Raw genomic sequence first — 20000 nt, 5'->3', positions numbered from 1 at the left:
AGGTTTGTTCGGCGTCGGTGAATTACTTGGTCCAGTTTTTAGTTTATCATTTGGTTTTGATTATTGGGATTAGGCGGGGAAATATCTATTAAAACGTGTAATTGCCTGGATCTATAAACATCATCTTTATTGAGCTGCCCGCGATGGAATCAGTGAAATGCTTAACTCACTGCTGGACTACCTGGTTCAGTGTCTGCACCCGTATATTTTTAGTTCTGTGCTAAGCGAGAAAAATAAGGCCGGTATTAATAAGACACGTTCGCTTCTCACATCAGCTATTTCTAAAGGTCAAAGAGGGGGTCAGTCGCGTTCTAATGAGTGTTTCTTAAGGTTCACGGTAAAGAAGAAGGGTCAAACTACCACCAGGGTCATAAAACTACTCCTGGAAATGCCCACAACTCCGACGAAAGTCTTGTCAAATAGCTGTTCTTGGGCGGCGAATTGTCTGATAATACGACCCAAAGAGTCACTTGATTTCCTTACTGAACGGATGTAACGCTGTTTATAATAAGTGAAAGGCAGTACATGTTTTGTCATTTTTTGAGTGAATTACTTTGTTATTACGGTTTTCATCGCTATAATCAGGCGGGGAAGCAATTCTTTATTTATACACACGTACGTACATGTATGAGCACCTTTAGTTCCAGCTCGTCTGTTTATCTGGAATCGGTAAATGCCTCGCCTTTTCTACTGATTTAATTAAGGTTTGCATTATGTAGATGTGGCAGGCTAAATATTTTTAATCTAAATGTATAATTGTCAGGACTTAAAAGTGTATGCAGTCTTTTATGTTCTATTTGAAGGTGTTTTTTCTTGTAATTATTGTTTTTATTATCGCCGTGTTGATTAGGTGAGAAAAGAAAAAGTTAATAAATTTAATTATATCGCATTAATGTAATTTTGAGTTTTTTTTGATCTGGAAATAACTTGATCAGTTAATACATGGCCACGTGCGGCACCGCGGGCGTCTGTGAGTGTGTGCATAAACAGCTTCGTCTGCAGAAAGGAAAATATGGTTGATATTGATATTTTACGAGAAGTATTTACATAGCCGCCATGTTGATGAGGAAATAATAGCAAAAAATAATGTGGGTGATGGATGACCTTTTTCAGGAAAACTGGATTCCTGTGCGTGATAATAATAATGGACGCCGTAATGAAAATGCAAAAAAATGCTATTTTATGAAAATCAAAATACGGACGCCCGGCCCTGATAACGCCATAATAATGTATATCTCGGCGAGGAAACAAAAACCAAAGCCTCGTGAAATATTCCACGTGCACGCCGGTGTGTGTGTGTTAGCGAAATTATTAAATGAGACTCGCCGTGAATATTCTTGCAAAGGCATAAATAATAAATAACTCCTTTGAGCAGAGAAAAAAAATCAGGTATTTCAAACCATATGAACCGACGGACTCTTTGCCAATGTAACAATACTTAGTCCGCCACACCGAGCCGCCTTTCCTCGCTAACCAGAAAGACTGCAGGAAAACGTGAGGCAACGCTTGATGGATGTGCCTCGCGCTGGTTACGGAAGGAGACTTGTGGAGGGAGGCGATGGAGGGATTTCCTAAGGGTGAGGGAAACTGATGGAGGGGAAATAAATAACCCTTACTCTCCCTTCTCCCCCCATCCCCTTGAAATCCTTCCCTCCCTTCTTCCTTTTTCACCCCCTACTTTCCTCCTCTCCCTCTCTTCCTTATATATCTCCAACTTCTCCTCCAACCTATCTATCCTCCTCCTATTCTTCCTATCCTCTTCACTCCTCTCTTTACCCTCCTTTCCTCTCTTCCTTTCCCCTTATCTTCCTTATCTCCTTTCCTCACCTCCTGCTAACTTGCCCTTCCATCCCTCCCTCCCTTTCCCTTTCTCCATTCATTATTTCTTCCTTTCCTTTTCCCTTTTCTCTCCTTCCTTTCTTTTTCTCTCCCTCCTTCCTTCTTTTCTTCCTTTCATCCTTTGTTATTTCTTCCTTCCATTTTTTTTCTCTTCTCTCTTTCCTTCCTTCCATATTTTTTTCTCTTCTCTCTTTCCTTCCTTAATTCCTTTCTTCCTGTCTTCCTTCTTCCTTCCTTTCTCCTCCTTCTCTTCCGTCTCCCTACTTTACATACTTTTCTCCCTTCCTCTCTTCCTCCATTTATCTACTTTTCCTCCCTCTCCTCCACCTTCCACCTACCTTTCTCCCTCCACTGATCAGGGAGGGAGAGAAGGAGGGAGGAAATTTAGAGGAAGGTGGAGGAAACGAAGGGAAAGAAGGGGTGCTGACTTAGTATTTCTCTCTCTCTCTCTCTCTTGGCTACTACGAAAGAGATAGAAAACAGGGAGGGAGAGAGGCAGGGAGGGGTGGCAAGATAAAGGTTACAATGCAAATCCGCTCTTATTGTCCGTTATCATTTAGCCGTGAATGAGTGAGGGAGAGAGCGGGGAGTGAGTTGCCTTGTTGGGTGCTCGCTGTCGGCCCTTACTACAACCTACATCTGGCTCTCTGTCTCTCCTCCTCTGTAGAAAACTTCTTTACACATACAGGAAGGCTCGCAGCTATACAACAACGCCCCGAAAGCAGTTATATAAGGAGGGAAAATGCTATCAGTGTGTGTTTGGAACGTATTATGAGCGATGGAGGCGGCGGGGCTGTGTGTGTGTGTGTGTGTGTGTGTGTGTGTGTGTGTGTGTGTGTGTGTGTGTGTGTGTGTGTGTGTGTTGAGGGAAAAAAAGGCGGACACAATGCATATTAGCTCTCACTATCTCCTGTCTTCAAGCCGTAAATGAGTGAGTGAGAGGGGGAGGAGTCAGGCCACCGCACTTGGCTGATGAGGGAAGGAAGGCAAAACACACCATACATGTTAGCTCGTACTGTCTATTGTCATTAAGCCGTGAATGAATGATTGAAAGAAGGAGGAGTCAGACCGCGGCACATGACTGCTGGAGTTGCATCGCCGGGCTCGCTGTCTGCCCCTTACTACGACCCATATCTCGCTCTTCGTCCCTCCTCCCTGCTCTCTTACCCTGCTGAACACGTGCCTACATATCTAAGCAGACTCAGAGTTATCCAACAACGCCCCGAAAGCAGTTGTATAAGGAGGGGAAATGCTATCTGTCGGTGCTTGGAACGTATCGTGGTGGTGGAGGCGGCGGGGCTGTGTGAAATGAGGGAAGGAAGGCATAACACACGATACATTATAGCTCTTATTGTCTCCTGCCATTAGATCGTGAATGAGTGCCTGGGGGAGGGAGGAGTCAGGCCGCGCACATGACTGCTTGAATTGCATCGTCGGCGATAGCAGTGATACAAGGAGGGGATATGCTATCTGTGGGTGTTAGGGACGTATCGCCCATACCTTTGGCGGGAAAATGGGAAGGCGAGAAGTTCCGCTAGGCACTCCCGGGGACCATCACGCTTCGCAAGATTTTCCCGGAGAGGCCATGCCGGGCAGCACACAGGAGCCTCACACCAGAAAGACAACCACCCACACAAACTACAACACACATGACAACTTGAACAATCTGACCAACAGCGGTTATTAGGCCCTACATGACGCGGTGCAGAGGGCGAACGAAACCCACGTTACGAGAATGAACACGCATATATGAGGAGTTATTGAGAGCCTCCGCGGAGCAACCACCAGTATGCAGCACTGTCGAGGGCCGAGGCGTTCCGTCCCAGCTCAGATCGGCCACAAGAAGAGGAGGAGGATTATTTCCGGATACTTACTGAAGGATTTGGCTTCATCGAGTTAGGCGAGGAAAATGCGAGGAGCTGCGGCTGGCAAGACCGAAAAACGGGCCGGAGTCGTAGTAAATTTCTCCGCCCGGGTCGCGAAATTTGTGCGATTTGCTGACGGGCTATGAGGCATGCGTGCTATTTGGCGTATGTTTGCGTGCTATATGGTATGTGTGCGTGCTACTTGGAGTGCGTGCGTGCTATCTGGTGTTACGAGGGAAGCTACACGCGACTCCTTGCCCTTAGTGAGGAAGTACTTACGTAGTTCTTCGGCGCTAAAAGACAAGAACCTTCCCTTCCTACCCTCATTCCCTCACCATATCATACCCCATCCTCCTTCCCTCCATTCCCTCCTTCTCCCCCTCTCTTCCCCTCCCCTCTCCCACTCTCCCCCTTCTCCCACTCACCTCGTAGGGTTACCGTGGCTGCCGCCGTGCCCAGGGTGTTGGCGGCCACACAGCGGTAGACCCCGTAGTTTTCGCCCTCCACCGGGGAGATGACCAGCGTGGAGGTGCCCGCCCCCCCAGCCTCCCAATCCTCCACTGAGGTTTCTGTTGGGGAGGAGGAGAAGGTGGTGATGGGGGTGGTGGCTGTGGTTGTGGTGGTGGAGGTGGTGGTGATGATGAAAAGAGAGGAGAGAATGGAAAGTAAGGAGTAGCAGTAGAAGTAGTGGTGGTAGTAGTAGTAATAGTAGTAGTAGTAGTAGTAGTAGTGGTAGGAGGAGGAGGAGGAGGAGGAGGAGGATGGGAATGATGATGGTGATGAAGATTATGAAAAACAAACAGGAGAAAGGACAAGAAAAATAATAAAAACAAGAAAAATAAATAAATGAAGGAGGTAAAAATAGAGGAGAAGAAGAAGAAGGAGGAGGAGGAGGAGGAGGAGGAGGAGGGGAAAGTTGACACACTTTTCTTACTTGCTTGTATATTATGACAACTTAAAATTTTCACTCATGGCATATCACGAGGAGGAGGAGGAGGAGGAGGAGGAGGAGGAGGAGGAGGAGGAGATGAGTGTTGACTGTGCGGGTGATGCAGTAGGTGGAAAAAGGAGGAGGAGGAGGAGGAGGAGCAAGAAGGTAAGGAGGAAAGATACCTGCGTGATGTAGAGGGAGAGAAGGTAATGGAAGAGGAGGAGGAGGAGGAGATGTGATGGAGGAGGAGGAGGAGGAGGAGGAGGAGGAGGAGGAAAATTATGAGGAGGCTTGGAGGGGCGAAGATAAGGCGTGATGGGAAATTATGGGAAAAAAGAGTAACCAGGAAGGGAAGAAAAATGAAAAGGAGGAGGAAGAAAAAAAGAAAGGAAGGAAAAGAGAGAAGGAGGAAGGAAAATTAATGCAGAACGGAAGAGGAACATGAAGCAAAGGAAAAAAAAAAAAGATATATGCTTATGTATGTATATGTATGTATGTATATCCATAATTAAGTGTGTGAGTGCATGTATATATGTATGTATTTATGTATAGGCATGAGGTTAGATTGTATGAGTATGTATGTATATTATTTTTTACGAGACATTGAATTCGTTAAATATATAGATGCGAAATCGTAGATGCTAAATATTCTCAAGAGCAATCCGCTTCTTTAGCATTAATATTCAACCTCCATTTTTTTTAGTCGTATTCAATAACACACAATAATAGAAGTTAAACAACAACAACAAGAAACAAACAAACAAAAGAAAAAAACAACTTACAGCCCCCCCCCAAAAAAAATAGACTTCAACCATAATTTAAATGGTAGTATATTTCATGTTTTTTTTTTCTAAGAGTGAAATTTTGAATATCATGTCGTGTTAGGCCAAATCTCTGTTATGGTTTTATTGAATTTATTGTACTTATCTTTGTTTATTGTAAGTGAAGTATCCTGTATTGTAAGTGAAGCGTCCTGTAAGTTGTGTCCTGTATTGTAAGTGTCCGTTATAGTAAGTGCCGTGTCCTGTACCTTCTATACGGTAAATGCCAGAACCAGAATTAATCGGGGACTCAAGTGCCGTGTCCTGTACTTTCTATACGGTAAATGCAAGAACCAGAATTAATCAGGGACTCACCTTTCTTCACCTGGTCCTTGGTCCAGGTGAGCGTGGGCGGCGGCCAGGCCAGGTAGCGGCACACCAGCTCCGCGCGCCCGCCCACCTCCGCCCACTGCACGCCCACGCCGCCCACCATCTCGGGAGCGACTGCGAAGATAGAGAACAAGGGTAAGAAGCTGTAGATAATAAATCGATACTAAATAGGTAAGACAGATAAGTAATAAATGATACATATAGATATACTGCCATAAATAAATAGAATGATGATTATGAAATGTGAATATACAGCTATAGAGAAAAGCGTGAGAAGTTAGTTTATATTAGAAGCAGTAGTAGTAGTAATAGTAGCAGTAGTAGTAGTAGTAGTAGTAGTAGTAGTAGTAGTAGTAGTAGGGGCATTAGTAACAGCAGTAGTAGTAGTAGTAGTAGTATCAATAAAGACAGTAACTTTAAACCCCAAAATTAACAAGCGGGCGCAACCAAGAACACGCACTCAAAAAAAAAAAAAAACAAAAAAAAAAAAAAAGGTCCGCACAACACATACCCTTCATCGCTTCCTTCGCCCAATCCCTTCCTTCCCTCCTTCTCTCCGTCCCTCCCTCCCTCCTTTCCTCCGTCCCTCCACAACAGGCCCCCCGAGAGCCAGGGTTCAGCCGGACAAGATTTAGTGTGTTGGAGAGAAAGTTTTAATCAGAAAGAATTTAGGAGGAGAGAAGGTGGGTGTTAACTAGAGAAGAGAGGGAGGGAGGGAGAGAGGGGAGGAGGGAGGGAGATGGAAGGTTTGAGAGAGGGAAAAAAAGGAGGCAAGGAAGGAAGATGGGGAAGATAGGAGAGAGAAGGAGGGAGGGAGAGAGAGGAGGGAGGGGAGGGAGGGAGATGGAAGGGTTGAGAGAGGAAAAAAAAAGCAGGCAAGGAGGGAAGATGGCGAGGAAAAGAAAGCAAGAAGGAAGGAAGGAGAGAGGAAGGGAAGGGAAAAAGAAGAGATGGAAGGGTTGAGAGAGGAGAAAAGGAGGAAAGGGAGGAAGATGGGAAGATAGTGAAGAGTTGAGAGGAAAAGAAGGCAGGAAGGAAGGAGGGAGAGAGAGATGGAGAGAAGAACGGAGGGAGTGATGGAAAGAAATGAAAAAAAAATATAAAAGGAAGGAAAAGAGGTGACGAGGAGTAAGAAGGAAGGCCTTAAGAGGTTAGAGATGAAAGAAAGGAAAGAAAAAAAAATGATATAGTAAAATAATAAAGCAAATAATTAGAAAAGAGCGAAGAAAATGAAGAAGTGAGGGAAGAAGGAAACAAAGAGAAGAAAGGAAAGTATAGAAAAAGAGTTAGAAGGGAAGGAAAAGGTAAAAAAAAATGATAAGTCGAGAAGGGAAAGAGTGAGGGAAAAAAAAAGACAGGAAGGAAAGAAAGCAGGAAGAAGGCAAGGAGGAGGAGGAAGAAGAAGAAGAGGAGGAGGAGGAGGAGGAGGAGGAGGAGGAGGAGGTGCTAATGAGAGGAAGAAGTGCGTGGAGGGTAATGAAGGAGGATGTAAAAGGGTTGAGGGGAAGATTACGACGAGGAGGAGGAAGAGGAGGAGGAGGAGGAGGAGGAGGAGGAGGTGGTGGTGGTGAATGATAATGAGGATGATGAGGGAAAAAAGAAGACGCACGAGATGAATAAAGAAGAGATTTAAAGAGGAAGAGGAGGAGGAGGAGGAAGAGGAAGAGGAGGAGGAGGAGGAGGAGAAAGAGGAAGAGGAGGAGGAGGAGGAGGAGGAGGAAGAGGAAAATAAAGTGTATAAACTTTGGGAGAGAGAAACAACAAAGCTAAATAAAGGTTGGAGGAGAGAAGAATAAGAAAGAGAAGAAAACAGAGAAGGAAACAAAGAAGAAAAAGAAGCAGAAGAAGAGGATAGAGAACAAGAACATCAGAACCAAAGAACAACAGACATCAATAAGAGAAAGAAAGAAAACAAAAGAAAATACAAAGAGAGTTAGAGAAGAGAAAGAAAACATCACCAATGCAATACAATAGATGGGTAACTTAAGGAAACTACGAGGGAAGATGCAAAGAAAAGGAGAGAAGGAAAAGGAAATCAATCAAAATCAAATATTGGGAACGAATAACATAAACACAACAGCAATAAAAAAATGGAAACGCGAGGGAAACTAAACTGAAACAGGAGGAAAACTAAGCTGAAACAGGAGGAAAACTAAGCTGAAACAGGAGGAAAACTAAGCTGAAACAGGAGGAAAACTAAGCTGAAACAGGAGGAAAACTAAGCTGAAACAGGAGAAAAACTAAGCTGAAACAGGAGAAAAACTAAGCTGAAACAGGAGGAAAACTAAGCTGAAACAGGAGGAAAACTAAGCTGAAACAGGAGGAAAACTAAGCTGAAACAGGAGGAAAACTAAGCTGAAACAGGAGGAAAACTAAGCTGAAAGAGGAGGAAAACTAAGCTGAAACAGGAGGAAAACTAAGCTGAAACAGGAGGAAAACTAAGCTGAAACAGGAGGAAAACTAAGCTGAAACAGGAGGAAAACTAAAAACAAAGACGAGAAACACAAGAGAAACAAAACTGAAACAGAAGGAAAACAATTGAAACAGGAGATACGCTAAACCGAAACAGGAGGGAAACTTAATAACAACACAAGAGGGGCACAGAAACAGGACGGAAGCAAAGAACAAACAGGAGCGAAACTTAATAACTAAAACAAGAGGGCCACAGAAACAGGAGGGAAACTTAATAACTAAAACATGAGGGGCACAGAAACAGGGCGGAAACAAAGGAGAAACAGGAAGGAAACTTAATAACAGCACAAGAGGGGGCACAGAAACAGGACGAAAACAAAGAAGAAACAGGAAGGAAACTTAATAACAGCACAAGAGGGGGCACAGAAACAGGACGGAAACAAAGAAGCAACAGGAAGGAAACTTGATAACAGCACAAGAGGGGGCAAAGAAACAGGACGAAAACAAAGAAGAAGCAGGAAGGAAACTAAACCAGAGTACGAACCCACGTCACGAAGGGAAGGAAATAAAGCCGTGCGCCCCGAGCTAATATTTTCCCGGCAAAGTCTTGGAAATTAATAAGAAAGAAACGATCCCAAGTTATCGGCTTACGGGAGAGAGAGAGAGAGAGAGAGAGAGAGAGAGAGAGAGAGAGAGAGAGAGAGAGAGAGAGAGAGAGAGAGAGAGAGAATGGAACATAAATAAGAGAACTCGTTAATAACAGATATATAGAAAAAAAGTTATAATGAGAAATAGATAGATAGATACAGAGATAGAGATTGAGAGACCTTCTTGTGCTTTCTTTAACTCTTCTATATCTTTCACTGTTCGCTTGATATATGTTTGTACGTTCAAGACAAAACACTCTTTATTTTTGTCTTGTGGGAGCGGCAACTAGCGAGCTTTTTTTCTTTTCTTCACTCTTTCTGTTGTCCTTGAGCCGTCTCCTTTGTTGCAAAAAGAATAAATAAAAAGAAGAAGACGTGACCTAATTTCACCCAACCAGTACGTCCCTCTGTCTCGTACATGACGTGATTTGACCTGACGTAACCTAACCTTTTCTGGGTCACTGTGAATATTAGAAGTAGGAGGAGGGAAAACAGAAGATGGGAAGGAGAGGTTTGGCAAATGGAAAAGTTAAGTTAAAGGAAATGACACTCTCTTTCTCCTTTTCTCTCTCTCTCTCTCTCTCTCTCTCTCTCTCTCTCTCTCTCTCTCTCTCACCTTTGGAACCCCCCGAGGCAGTAAATTTAAATATTGAGAGGGTGTGTATTCAGCTCTGTAAGATGGTGGAGTAAGGCTCTCTTTGATCTCTCTCTCTCTCTCTCTCTCTCTCACACTATTTTCTCTTGATATTAGTTTATTTACTTTATTTCTGATTTACTTATTTTCTTTTATTATCACTTTCTTATTTTCATTTTTAGTCTCTCTCTCTCTCTCTCTCTCTCTCTCATGACTTGCCTTACTGCTTGACATAGACATTTTACCTTGAAACGCAAATGCCCTTCAAACAAATTCTCTCTCTCTCTCTCTCTCTCTCTCTCTCTCTCAAGCGCTTAGCCACTCTTACATAAGTATTGAATTATGACACACACACACACACACACACACACACACACACACCAGTGGTGGGGGCGGTACCAAAAGTTTGGGGTTGCGTTACGCGGTACCGCGGTACCTCAGCATGCCCAGTGCGTTCCGCGGTACTCCGGTACTTTTCCCGCCCCTCCTAGTGCGTTCTGCGGGACTGCGGTACCTGGTTTCTAAAGCAGCACTTAAAAAGAGAAAAATATAGCTCTGCGACACCAATTACCAAAAACACCTGTGTAAAAAATAAGTAAATAAATAAATAAATAAATAAACGCCAAAAAATCACGTTTTAGTACAAGTACTTACAATTGAGAAGACTGTACAAAAGTAATACACATGTAGTGTACATGAGATTAGGTGGAAACTATCCAGTAGGAAAGATGTGCCCGGAATAACATAATAATGTTTTAAATAACAATAATATTTCAGTTAATTATTTAATAGATTTTTTCCAAGTAGCAAGATTTTCACCGGCCTGCCAGTAGTGAAGTTGAGCCCGGACTTAGAGTTAGAACGTTACACGTTCAAAGTCCGTCTACGTTAGCACGGTACACGTTAGTAACGTGTCTCTCTCCCACTTCTTTCTCTGCTGCCAGTTATAGCAAGATAATTGGCGCGCACGCAACTAAAGATGAATTGATTTAACGTACTATAGGAGTCATGAGGTGTTAATTAATTTTACAAGCAAATATGGGTCCTCCTAGAAAAGCATAGGTGAAAAAATCCTGGTTCCAACCTCCCTCCGATGAAAAATCACATCCTTTTAATTAACAATACGTACCGATCCTTTTCAGTGAAAGTGCCTCCCCTCTTTCTCACGGTGTCTGTGCGTATGTCCGACTGTCTGTCTGTCTGTCTGTTTGGTGGGTCAGGTGCCCCCCCCTGGCCCCCTCAAACAGTGGTATTGTTTATTTTTGTTTACATATTTATTTATTCATTAATTATTACCATCACTATTTTTCTTTAAAGTGTTTGCCGGTACCCCGAAAAGTACCGCAGGAAATTTGAACGCGGTACCGGTACTCCGGTACTTTCAGCAATCCTCTGCGGTACTGCGGTACCGGTTTGGTAGTGCGGTAGTACCGCAGTACAGCAAAAAGTACCGCAAGTGCCCAGCACACACACACACACACACAGTCAAGCATGTATAGTTTAATATATATATATATATATATATATATATATATATATATATATATATATATATATATATATATATATATATATATATATATATATAGAGAGAGAGATTTCTCTCTCTCTCTCTCTCTCTGTAAGTTGTAGGAGGTATGTGCTTGCTTTCAGAGAGGAGGAGGAGGAGGAGGAGGAATTAACGGAGGTGAAGGAAGAGGAGATGGAAGGGAAGGAAGAAGGTAGGAAGGAAGTAGAAGAGGAGGAGGAGGAGGAGGAGGAGGAAGGGAAATTAACATCATGCAAGTGCCTGTCAACCTTTCCACTTTCGTCTGACTTAATAGTTCAGCGTCTTGCGTGTGTTATTATCGTTATTATTATTATTATTATTATTATTATTATTATTATTATTATTATTATTATTGTGCATGTTGTTTTTGTGAGTGTTATTCTCCTTTTTATCTTCCTCCTCTTCCTCTTCTTCGTCTTCTTATTCCCCCTTTTCTTTTTCGGTTTTCTCTTCTTTTTTTTTCCTTTTTTATTTTTTTTCCATTTTCCTTTATATTCCTTACATTCTTCCTCCTGTTCCTTCTCTTTTTTCCTTTTTTTTCTCATTTTCTCTCGCATCTTATTTTGTTTTCCTTCGTCTTTTTCTTCTTCTTTTTCTTTTCCACCCTTCTTCTCCTCTTCCTCCTCCTCCTCCTCCGTCTCCTCCTCCTCCTTCTTCTTCTACTTCAAGGTTATTTCGTAATTATTGTGTAAGAAAATTTTAATCACAGGGCAAAGTTTTTTTTCACTATTTTAAAGAGAGAATTTAAGCGGCAGTTTTTAAGTTAATTTTCACTAGTTTATGCCTTGGCGGAGTTGTCCCAAGAGAAATCAAGAGGAAAGAAAAGAAAGATAAAAAGAAAATAAAGCACGAGAAAGAAAGAAAGAAAGAAAGAAAAGAAAGAAACAACAATGAATTCCTTCCTCCTTTCTTTTGCACATGTTCGCTTCACACACACACACACACACACACACACACACACACACACACACACCTGCCATTATTCACACCTGTCCCTTTCTCTTACACACACACACACACACACGCTTCCTTACACATTCTCTCTCTCTCTCTCTCTCTCTCTCTCTCTCTCTCTCTCTCTCTCTCTCTCTCTCTCTCTCACACCAAACACATTTATCCTTAATTTAACAGAACTTAACCCTCTACTTATCTTCTTTCTCATGCTTCTCTCCCTTCTCTTTAATCCTACCCTGATACACCCTTTCTATACTTTCCTCCCTTAGTATACTCACATCTCACGGACACCTTCGCGCGGGCAGACACGGCTGGGGGTATTCCGTTGGACGCCACGCAGAGGTACGCCCCGCTGGAGTTTCTGGTGACCGATGGCAGAACGAGTATAGGTCCTGAGGCGACCACCACTGAGGGAAGAGAGAGAGAGGCAGTTCGTCAGAGTAAGGGAGAAAGAGTGGATGTGTGTGAGGAAGTTAGCGGGAGTGAGTGGGAGGTAGGGAGGGCAGGGAGAGAGGAGTGTTGGCGTGAGAAAGTGTAAACAGGAGAGGGAGTGGATGTGTGAAAGAGGGAGTGAATGAGGAACGGGAAGAGATTAAAAGGAAAGAAAAATCTAGTTAGCAAATGGGGAATAAAAAAAACGACAGAAAAATAAAAATAAACAAGAATATACTACAGTCAAAGAGAACGTCAATAAAAAATAACTCAACTAGGTAAAATATAAGAAAGAGAACATATATTTGAAGAGGAAGAGCGAAAAAAAAGAGGAAAGGAAAGTCGAAAAAGGAAGGAAAAAATGAAGAAAATGAGAATGAGAGGGAAAGAGGGTAAATACTATTTGAAAAAAAGTGTGTCACCCTAAAGAGAATACAGAATAAGGAAAAGAGAGCATATATTTTGAAGAAGAAAAGAGAAAATGAAAAAAATGACGAATGGCGAGAGAGGAATAAAAAAAAGAAGAAAAATTAGAATGAGAAGGAGCGTGAAAAACAGTGATTAACATTTGAGAAAATAAACATGAAAGAGAAAAGATAAAAAATGAGGGAAAAAGAGAGAAAAAAATTAAGAAACTAAAGGCGGGAAATGAATAAGAAAGAAGAAAAATTAGAATGAGAAGGAGTGCGGAAAAGAGTGAATAATATTAGGGAAGACAAACATGAAAGAGAAAAAATATAAAAAAGAGAGAAAAAGAGAGAAAAAATGAAGAAACGAAAGTCGATAAAGGGGAAGAAGGAAATAAAAAATAGAAAGGGAGAGGAAAAAAAAGTGAATCATATTTGAGAAAGTGTGTCACCTTGCTCTAAAAAACTCTTGTCAATGGGAATTTTCTCTCCTCTGCTGTAAGGTTTATATAATCACTGATGCTATTTCTATGTATGACAAAAGAAAGAGGGAAAAAAGCATATGATGAATAGGAAAAGGGAGGAAAAAGAAAGAGAATGAGTGAGAGGTGGTGGTGGTGGTGGTGGTGGATATGACAGAGGGGAGAAATAGAGGACGAAAAATGCATGGAAGAAGGAGATGAAAGGAGAGGGAAAATAAGAGGCAAATGGGAGAGGGAGAGGAAGTGGAGCGTGTGTGTAATAAAAAAAAGAGAGAGAAGTAAGTGGAAAGAGACGCATATTGAAAAGAGGATAAAAAAGAAGAAAAAGAAACAGGAAAAGACAGATATGGACTGGAGAATAAGATAATAAGGAGAATAAGATAACAAAGAGAAAGATATGGACAAGAGAATAAAGATAAAAAGGAGGATAAAATAAAAGAAAAAAGAAGAAAAAGAAACAGAAAAAGACAGATATGGACTGGAGAATAAGATAAGGAGAATAAGATAACAAAGAAAAAGATATGGAAAAAACAATAAAGATAAAAAGGAGAATAAATAAAAAAAATGAAAAAACAACAACAGAAAAAGACAGATATGGAAAGGAGAATAAGATAAGGAGAATAAGATAATGAAGAGAAAGATATGGAAAAGAGAATAAAGATGACAAGGAAAACAAAACAGAAGGAAAACGAAAAAGAAAAAAAGAAAACGAGAAAAAAAAGGACAATTATTTAAGAGAAAAAAAAAGAAGAGACAAATGAGTTACAACACACATTGACAAGAGAATAAAAAGAAGGAAAAAAAAAAAGATGAATAAGTGAAGAGACGTAAAAACAACCCTCTCTCTCTCTCTCTCTCTCTCTCTCTCTCTCTCTCTCTCTCTCTCTCTCTCTCTCTCTCTCTCTCTCTCTCTCTCTCTCTCTCTCTCTCTCTTATGGAACGTGGAAAACCAGAAACACTTAATCAGACAAACAATGAACAGAAAAATCAACAAAAACAAACGCAAAAGAGCTAAATAGACAAAGGGCGTGAGCGGGTTTAACAGGCTCGATAAAGGGCGGCCGAATGTGAGGTAATGACCGGGGCTTTTAGCTTTGATTATACCACACGTCAACCAATCACGTGACCGGGCAATAACACCCTAAATGTACGTGTGTGTGTGTGTGTGTGTGCGTGTGTGGGGGTGGGGGGCGTGAGAGTGGGGGGGGGGGGGGGGGGGGGGTGGGGTCTGTTAGGGTTGTGGGGGTGGTATGTGTAATGTGTATGTGTGTGTGAGGCGTGTGCGTGTGCGTGTGTGTGTGTGTTAAAGTGGGTTGAACGCAAGAAAACATGTTCAAAACACTATGCTCTCTCTCTCTCTATTATATCTACTGCTCTTTATCTTTATCCTTCACTTCCATTAGTCCTGTTATTTATCCTCTCCTATTCTCTCTCTCTCTCTCTCTCTCTCTCTCTCAGAAAAAAAAGAAGAGGATTCCGAAAGACTTTCTAGGCAGGAATTTATTACTCAAATCCTTCACTCTCTCTCTCTCTCTCTCTCTCTCTCTCTCTCTCTCTCTCAAATTGAACAGAATGACAAAAAAATAACACACACACACACACACACACACACACACACACACACACACACACACACACACACACACACACACACACAGGAACATCTTTTTCTTCTTTAGCAATTTCTTTCATATCTTCTGTACGCGAAAAAATAAATAAGCGTGAGAGAGAGAAAGAGGAGCAAAAATTGTGGGCCCAAAATCCTCTTCGTCGTCGTCGTGAAACATTTTTTTTATCCTTTCAGTATATAAAAAAGAAAAAAAATCATTGGTAGTGTTTATTAAAAGGGAGAAAAAACGACCCCCAAAAATATAAAGAAGAGAGAGGGAAAAAAAAATGTGTGTAAGAAAACTTGTGTGTGGAAATCTTCGTAAGGTTATATTTTTTTCCTCTTCATTCTTTTCATTTTTTTAGAGGTTGTGTATATATATTTTTATTTACGAGTTATATATATATATATATATATATATATATATATATATATATATATATATATATATATAGAGAGAGAGAGAGAGAGAGAGAGAGAGAGAGAGAGAACTGGACAAAGACAGCCGGGCGTGACTCACATTTTTCTTCCATTTTTCAATTTCTATTTTGACGAATGGTTCCCAGACAAGATTTTAAAGAGCCTCCGGGATTGATGTGTGTGTGTGTGTGTGTGTGTGTGTGTGTGTGTGTGTGTGTGTGTGTGTGTGTGTGTGTGCGCGTGTGTGTGGGGGGTGAAATCATAACCACCATTTGTCCTTTTCTCACGCCATATATATATATTTTTTTCACACCCACCCACCCACCCACACACACACACACACACACAGACCGGCAAGCTGTCTCTCTCTCTCTCTCTCTCTCTCTCTCTCTCTTACACACACACACACACACACACACACACACACTCAGCAAACCCTTCCATAAAACAATTATCTTTATATATGAACGACTATGCATATGTATAATAATTTTGGCATAAAATAAATAAATAAATAAAATAAATGAGCTTGAACTTGAACTTGACCACACACACTCATTCTCTCCCACCCCTTCCCCATAATGCTTACCTGTGGACCCGTTGTGGACGAAGGGCTGCGAGTCTTCCCTTCGCCAGGTGTACGAGGGCGGGGGGTCACCTGTCGCCGCGCACTTCAGCCTCACCTCCTCTCCCTCGGTCGCCTCCACGTCCATGGGGAGCTTAGTGATCCTCGGGGGGACTGGGGGAGACGAGGAGAATGAGAGGACTAAAAGGGGAGAGGGAGAGGGAAGGGGGGATCAGGCTTGTAGGAGAGAGAGAGAGAGAGAGAGAGAGAGAGAGAGAGAGAGAGAGAGAGAGAGAGAGAGAGAGAGAGAGAGAGAGAGAGAGAGAGAGAGAGAGAGGGGGGGAGACCTAAAACACGTACCATGATTAATATGTTACACACACACACACACACACACACACACACACACACACACACACAGACACGTACCCACGACTGATATGTGCAGGTATAGTCGCTCAGGTGGCACGGTGCTCACTTGACACAGGTAATCGCCGCGGTCTGAGGTGGACACGTTCCTGATGACCAGCGACCACGATGACCCGCCGCTCTCCTTGACCAGCGAGACGCGGTCGTTCTTGGTGATCACGTTGGTGTCCACTGTCAACACGGCGCGGCCCGACTCACCGTAATGTGTCCACGCCACCTGGGGGAGTGAGGAGGTGAGGCTGAGTAAGGTGAGGTAAATAAGATCATGTAAGGTTATAAGCACTGTGATGTGAAGAAAAGGGTTTAAAGGAGGGAATGAATTTGGATGAGGGTGACATGTGGGGTGACGTGAGGTGAGGTGAGGTGAGGGGAGGCGAGTTAAGTAGGAAGAGGTTCGGAAATGAATTAAAACTGACTGACTGAATAATTGGCATAATTATAAACCAGACTATTAACCCTTGTAGTGCCGGAGCCGCCCGGGTGGCTTGGCTAGTAGACTGCCATGAGCCACCCGGGCGGCTTTTCACACACCCTTTATTTTGTTCCATCACTGTGCGTTTATAATAATTATTACGGTATAATTTTGATAGGTAAACATCCTCAATAATTAAACTTCATCATTCGAAACCTTATGCTTGTTAGTAATGGATAGTCTGTAAAAGAATGAACTATGCATAAAGCTACTTTTGATGATGTCGGCACGAGCAAGATTAGGCTATTGGATATTATATTATTTTGAATTACCTCTCCAGTAGGAATGTACTTTGTCCTTTAGTCTGATAATCTTATAAACAAACACATTTTATCATTCTACAACAATAACAATAAACTAGGCAGCATAATTTATTTACACACACACACACACACACACACATATATATATATATATATATATATATATATATATATATATATATATATATATATATATATATATATATATATATATATATATATATATATATATATATATATATATCTTCGTACGCAGCTGAAACTTCTCCCGAGACGCCTCAGGAAGAAGAGAAGAGACGCACTGTAAGTTATTCCTTCAACTCGAAAGAGATTGCAAACGTGATGTCAGAAGAGATGAAATTGCCTTGTCAGAGCTTATTCTGTCAAACATTTAATGCTACATTTACACAACAAACACATCGACCCCAGAAAAGTTAGTAGCTAGTTAGTGAGGAAGTTGCATAACAGATCCCAATGACATATTTCACGAAATAGCTCCAACTCTTCTGGGGTCGATGTGTTGTTGTGCTGCACCAATAAATTTTATCTCTATGTAATGCAATACGTACGTTTGCAATCTACTGAGGTGGAAGGATAACTTCACTGCGTCCCTTCTTCCATCCGCTGGACTTTCCGCACTTCAAGTTTTCAGTTTTATTTGTAGTTCACCTATCTTGCGTAATAGTTACTTCTTTCATTCATCAATAAACTTAGAATCGTAGTGCATTGGAACTGTAACGAATAAATTTGAAATTAACAAATATAAATATATATATAGGCGAGTATATATATATTGAAAGAACGGGTTAAGAATAGCGTATATATATATATTATATATATATATATATATATATATATATATATATATATATATATATATATTATATATATATATATATATATATATATATATATATATATAAATATATATATATATATATATATATATATATATATATATATATATATATATATATATATATATATATATATATATATATATATATATATATATATATATATATATATATATATATATATATATATATATATATATATATATATATATATATATATATTTATATATGTCTAATAAAAAAAAGTAAAGACAGTGTGGGTCCGCCCGGAGCCAGCGTTACAGTTCTAGGGTTAAAAAAGGACGAAAAATTATTGATAATATATTTTTGAGAAGTGAGAAATCTGAGAAGAGATTAATGAGGAAAATGGCATATGAAGGTTAAAATTGTTATATGAAATCCGGTTGTATGAAGCGCACTCAGTTTCAGAGCTTAAAAAGGACTAAAAGCTAATGATAATAAATTATTGAGCGGTGGAAATTATTAGAAGCAGATATTATCAAGTAAAATGGCATATAGAGGTAGAAATTATAACATGAAATCCAGTATTTACGGTGCGCAGTCTGTTTTAGAGCTTAAAAAAGGACGAAAAAGTAATGATAATATATTTTTGAGCATTTAAATTTATTAGAAGCATATGAATGTTAAAATTATATGAAAATCGGTTTTTAAGTAACGTACTCAGTTTCAGAGCTTAAAAAAGGACAAAAAGCTAAAGATAATATATTTTTGAGCATTGGAAATCATTAGAAGCAGAAATTAATAAGAAAAATGGTATATGAAGGTTAAAATGATGATATGAAATCCTGTTTTAATGTAGCGTACCAAGTTTCAAAGCTTAAAAAATGTTAAAACTATTAATATATTTTTGGGCAGTGAAAATTATTAGGAGAAAAAATTAATAAAGAAAATAGCCTATGAAGTTGAAAATTATATAATGTTCGGTTTTTATGTAGCGTACTCATTTCCAAAACTTGAAAAAGGACTAAAAAAATAATAATATATTTCTGAGCAGTGGAAGTAATTAAGAGCAGAAATTAATAAGTAAAATTGCATATGAATGTTTAAATTATAAAAAGATCATTTTTTATTTACCGTATATATATATATATATATATATATATATATATATATATATATATATATATATATATATATATATATATATATATATATATATATATATATATATATATATATATATATATATATATATATATATATATATATATATATATATATATATATATATATATATATATATATATATTTATATATATATATATATATATATATATATATAATTGGTACAGTGGCTAAAAAAATATTTGTGAGGTAGAGAAATTTACAAAACCGTCCGACATGTTTTTTCTTAACTGTCTTTTAAGAATAAAACACGAGTAAAACGAAGACGAAAAGGAAAGAAAAGAAAAAATACAGAAATAGTATGCACGTCCCTTTATTTATCAGGGTTCTTCTGTAAATTTCTCAACCGCTGAAATATTTTTCTTAGCAACTGGATCAACTATATACAACGTCTTTTTATTTATTAGCCTTTTTTTCCGTCCATTTTCTATCGCTGGAATATTTGTCTTAGATACTGGATCAACTATATATATATATATATATATATATATATATATATATATATATATATATATATATATATATATATATATATATATATATATATATATATATATATATATATATATATATATATATATATATATATATATATATATGCTTCTGGCATTTGCTTCAGCTCGGTGGGACGACCTGAGGATGTACTTTTCCGATTTCCTGTGGAATGATTATTGCTTCCAGGATAGAGACCCCTCTGTGTGTGTGTTCATCGCATCACAGAGGTGATTGTCTCTGGAATGGAGGCATACATTCCTCGTTCTTTCTCTACTCCTCACGCTAAAAAGCCTTGGTTTAATCACGCTTGTTCTCGTGCTGTCAATGATAGAGAGGTAGCTCAAAAAGGATACCAGAGCCTTCAAACTAATGCTAATTATGAACTTTACATTTCTGCTTGAAATCGTGCCAAATCTATTCTCCGACTTACCAAAAATTCTT

The 20000-nt window shown here is 39.8% G+C and overlaps 1 protein-coding gene across 1 annotated transcript in view; it reads right to left on the bottom strand.

The window, feature by feature from the left end:
• The window catches only part of LOC126996304 (lachesin-like), a 32348-nt gene extending 14589 nt beyond the window's left edge, over nucleotides 1-17759 (bottom strand). Inside the window, exons 1-6 of the mRNA XM_050856681.1 lie at nucleotides 17751-17759; nucleotides 16327-16543; nucleotides 15922-16071; nucleotides 12261-12389; nucleotides 5772-5900; nucleotides 4130-4273 (exon numbers count right to left, since the gene is read on the bottom strand). Coding sequence (XP_050712638.1) covers nucleotides 4130-4273; nucleotides 5772-5900; nucleotides 12261-12389; nucleotides 15922-16071; nucleotides 16327-16543; nucleotides 17751-17759 — 778 coding nt within the window. The remainder of the gene's footprint in view (nucleotides 1-4129; nucleotides 4274-5771; nucleotides 5901-12260; nucleotides 12390-15921; nucleotides 16072-16326; nucleotides 16544-17750) is intronic.
• Between the last annotated feature and the right edge of the window lie 2241 nt (nucleotides 17760-20000).

The sequence above is a fragment of the Eriocheir sinensis genome, chromosome 9, assembly GCF_024679095.1.
Source record: "Eriocheir sinensis breed Jianghai 21 chromosome 9, ASM2467909v1, whole genome shotgun sequence".
Lineage (NCBI taxonomy): Eukaryota > Metazoa > Arthropoda > Malacostraca > Decapoda > Varunidae > Eriocheir > Eriocheir sinensis.
This window is presented reverse-complemented; position numbering and strand designations above follow the sequence as displayed.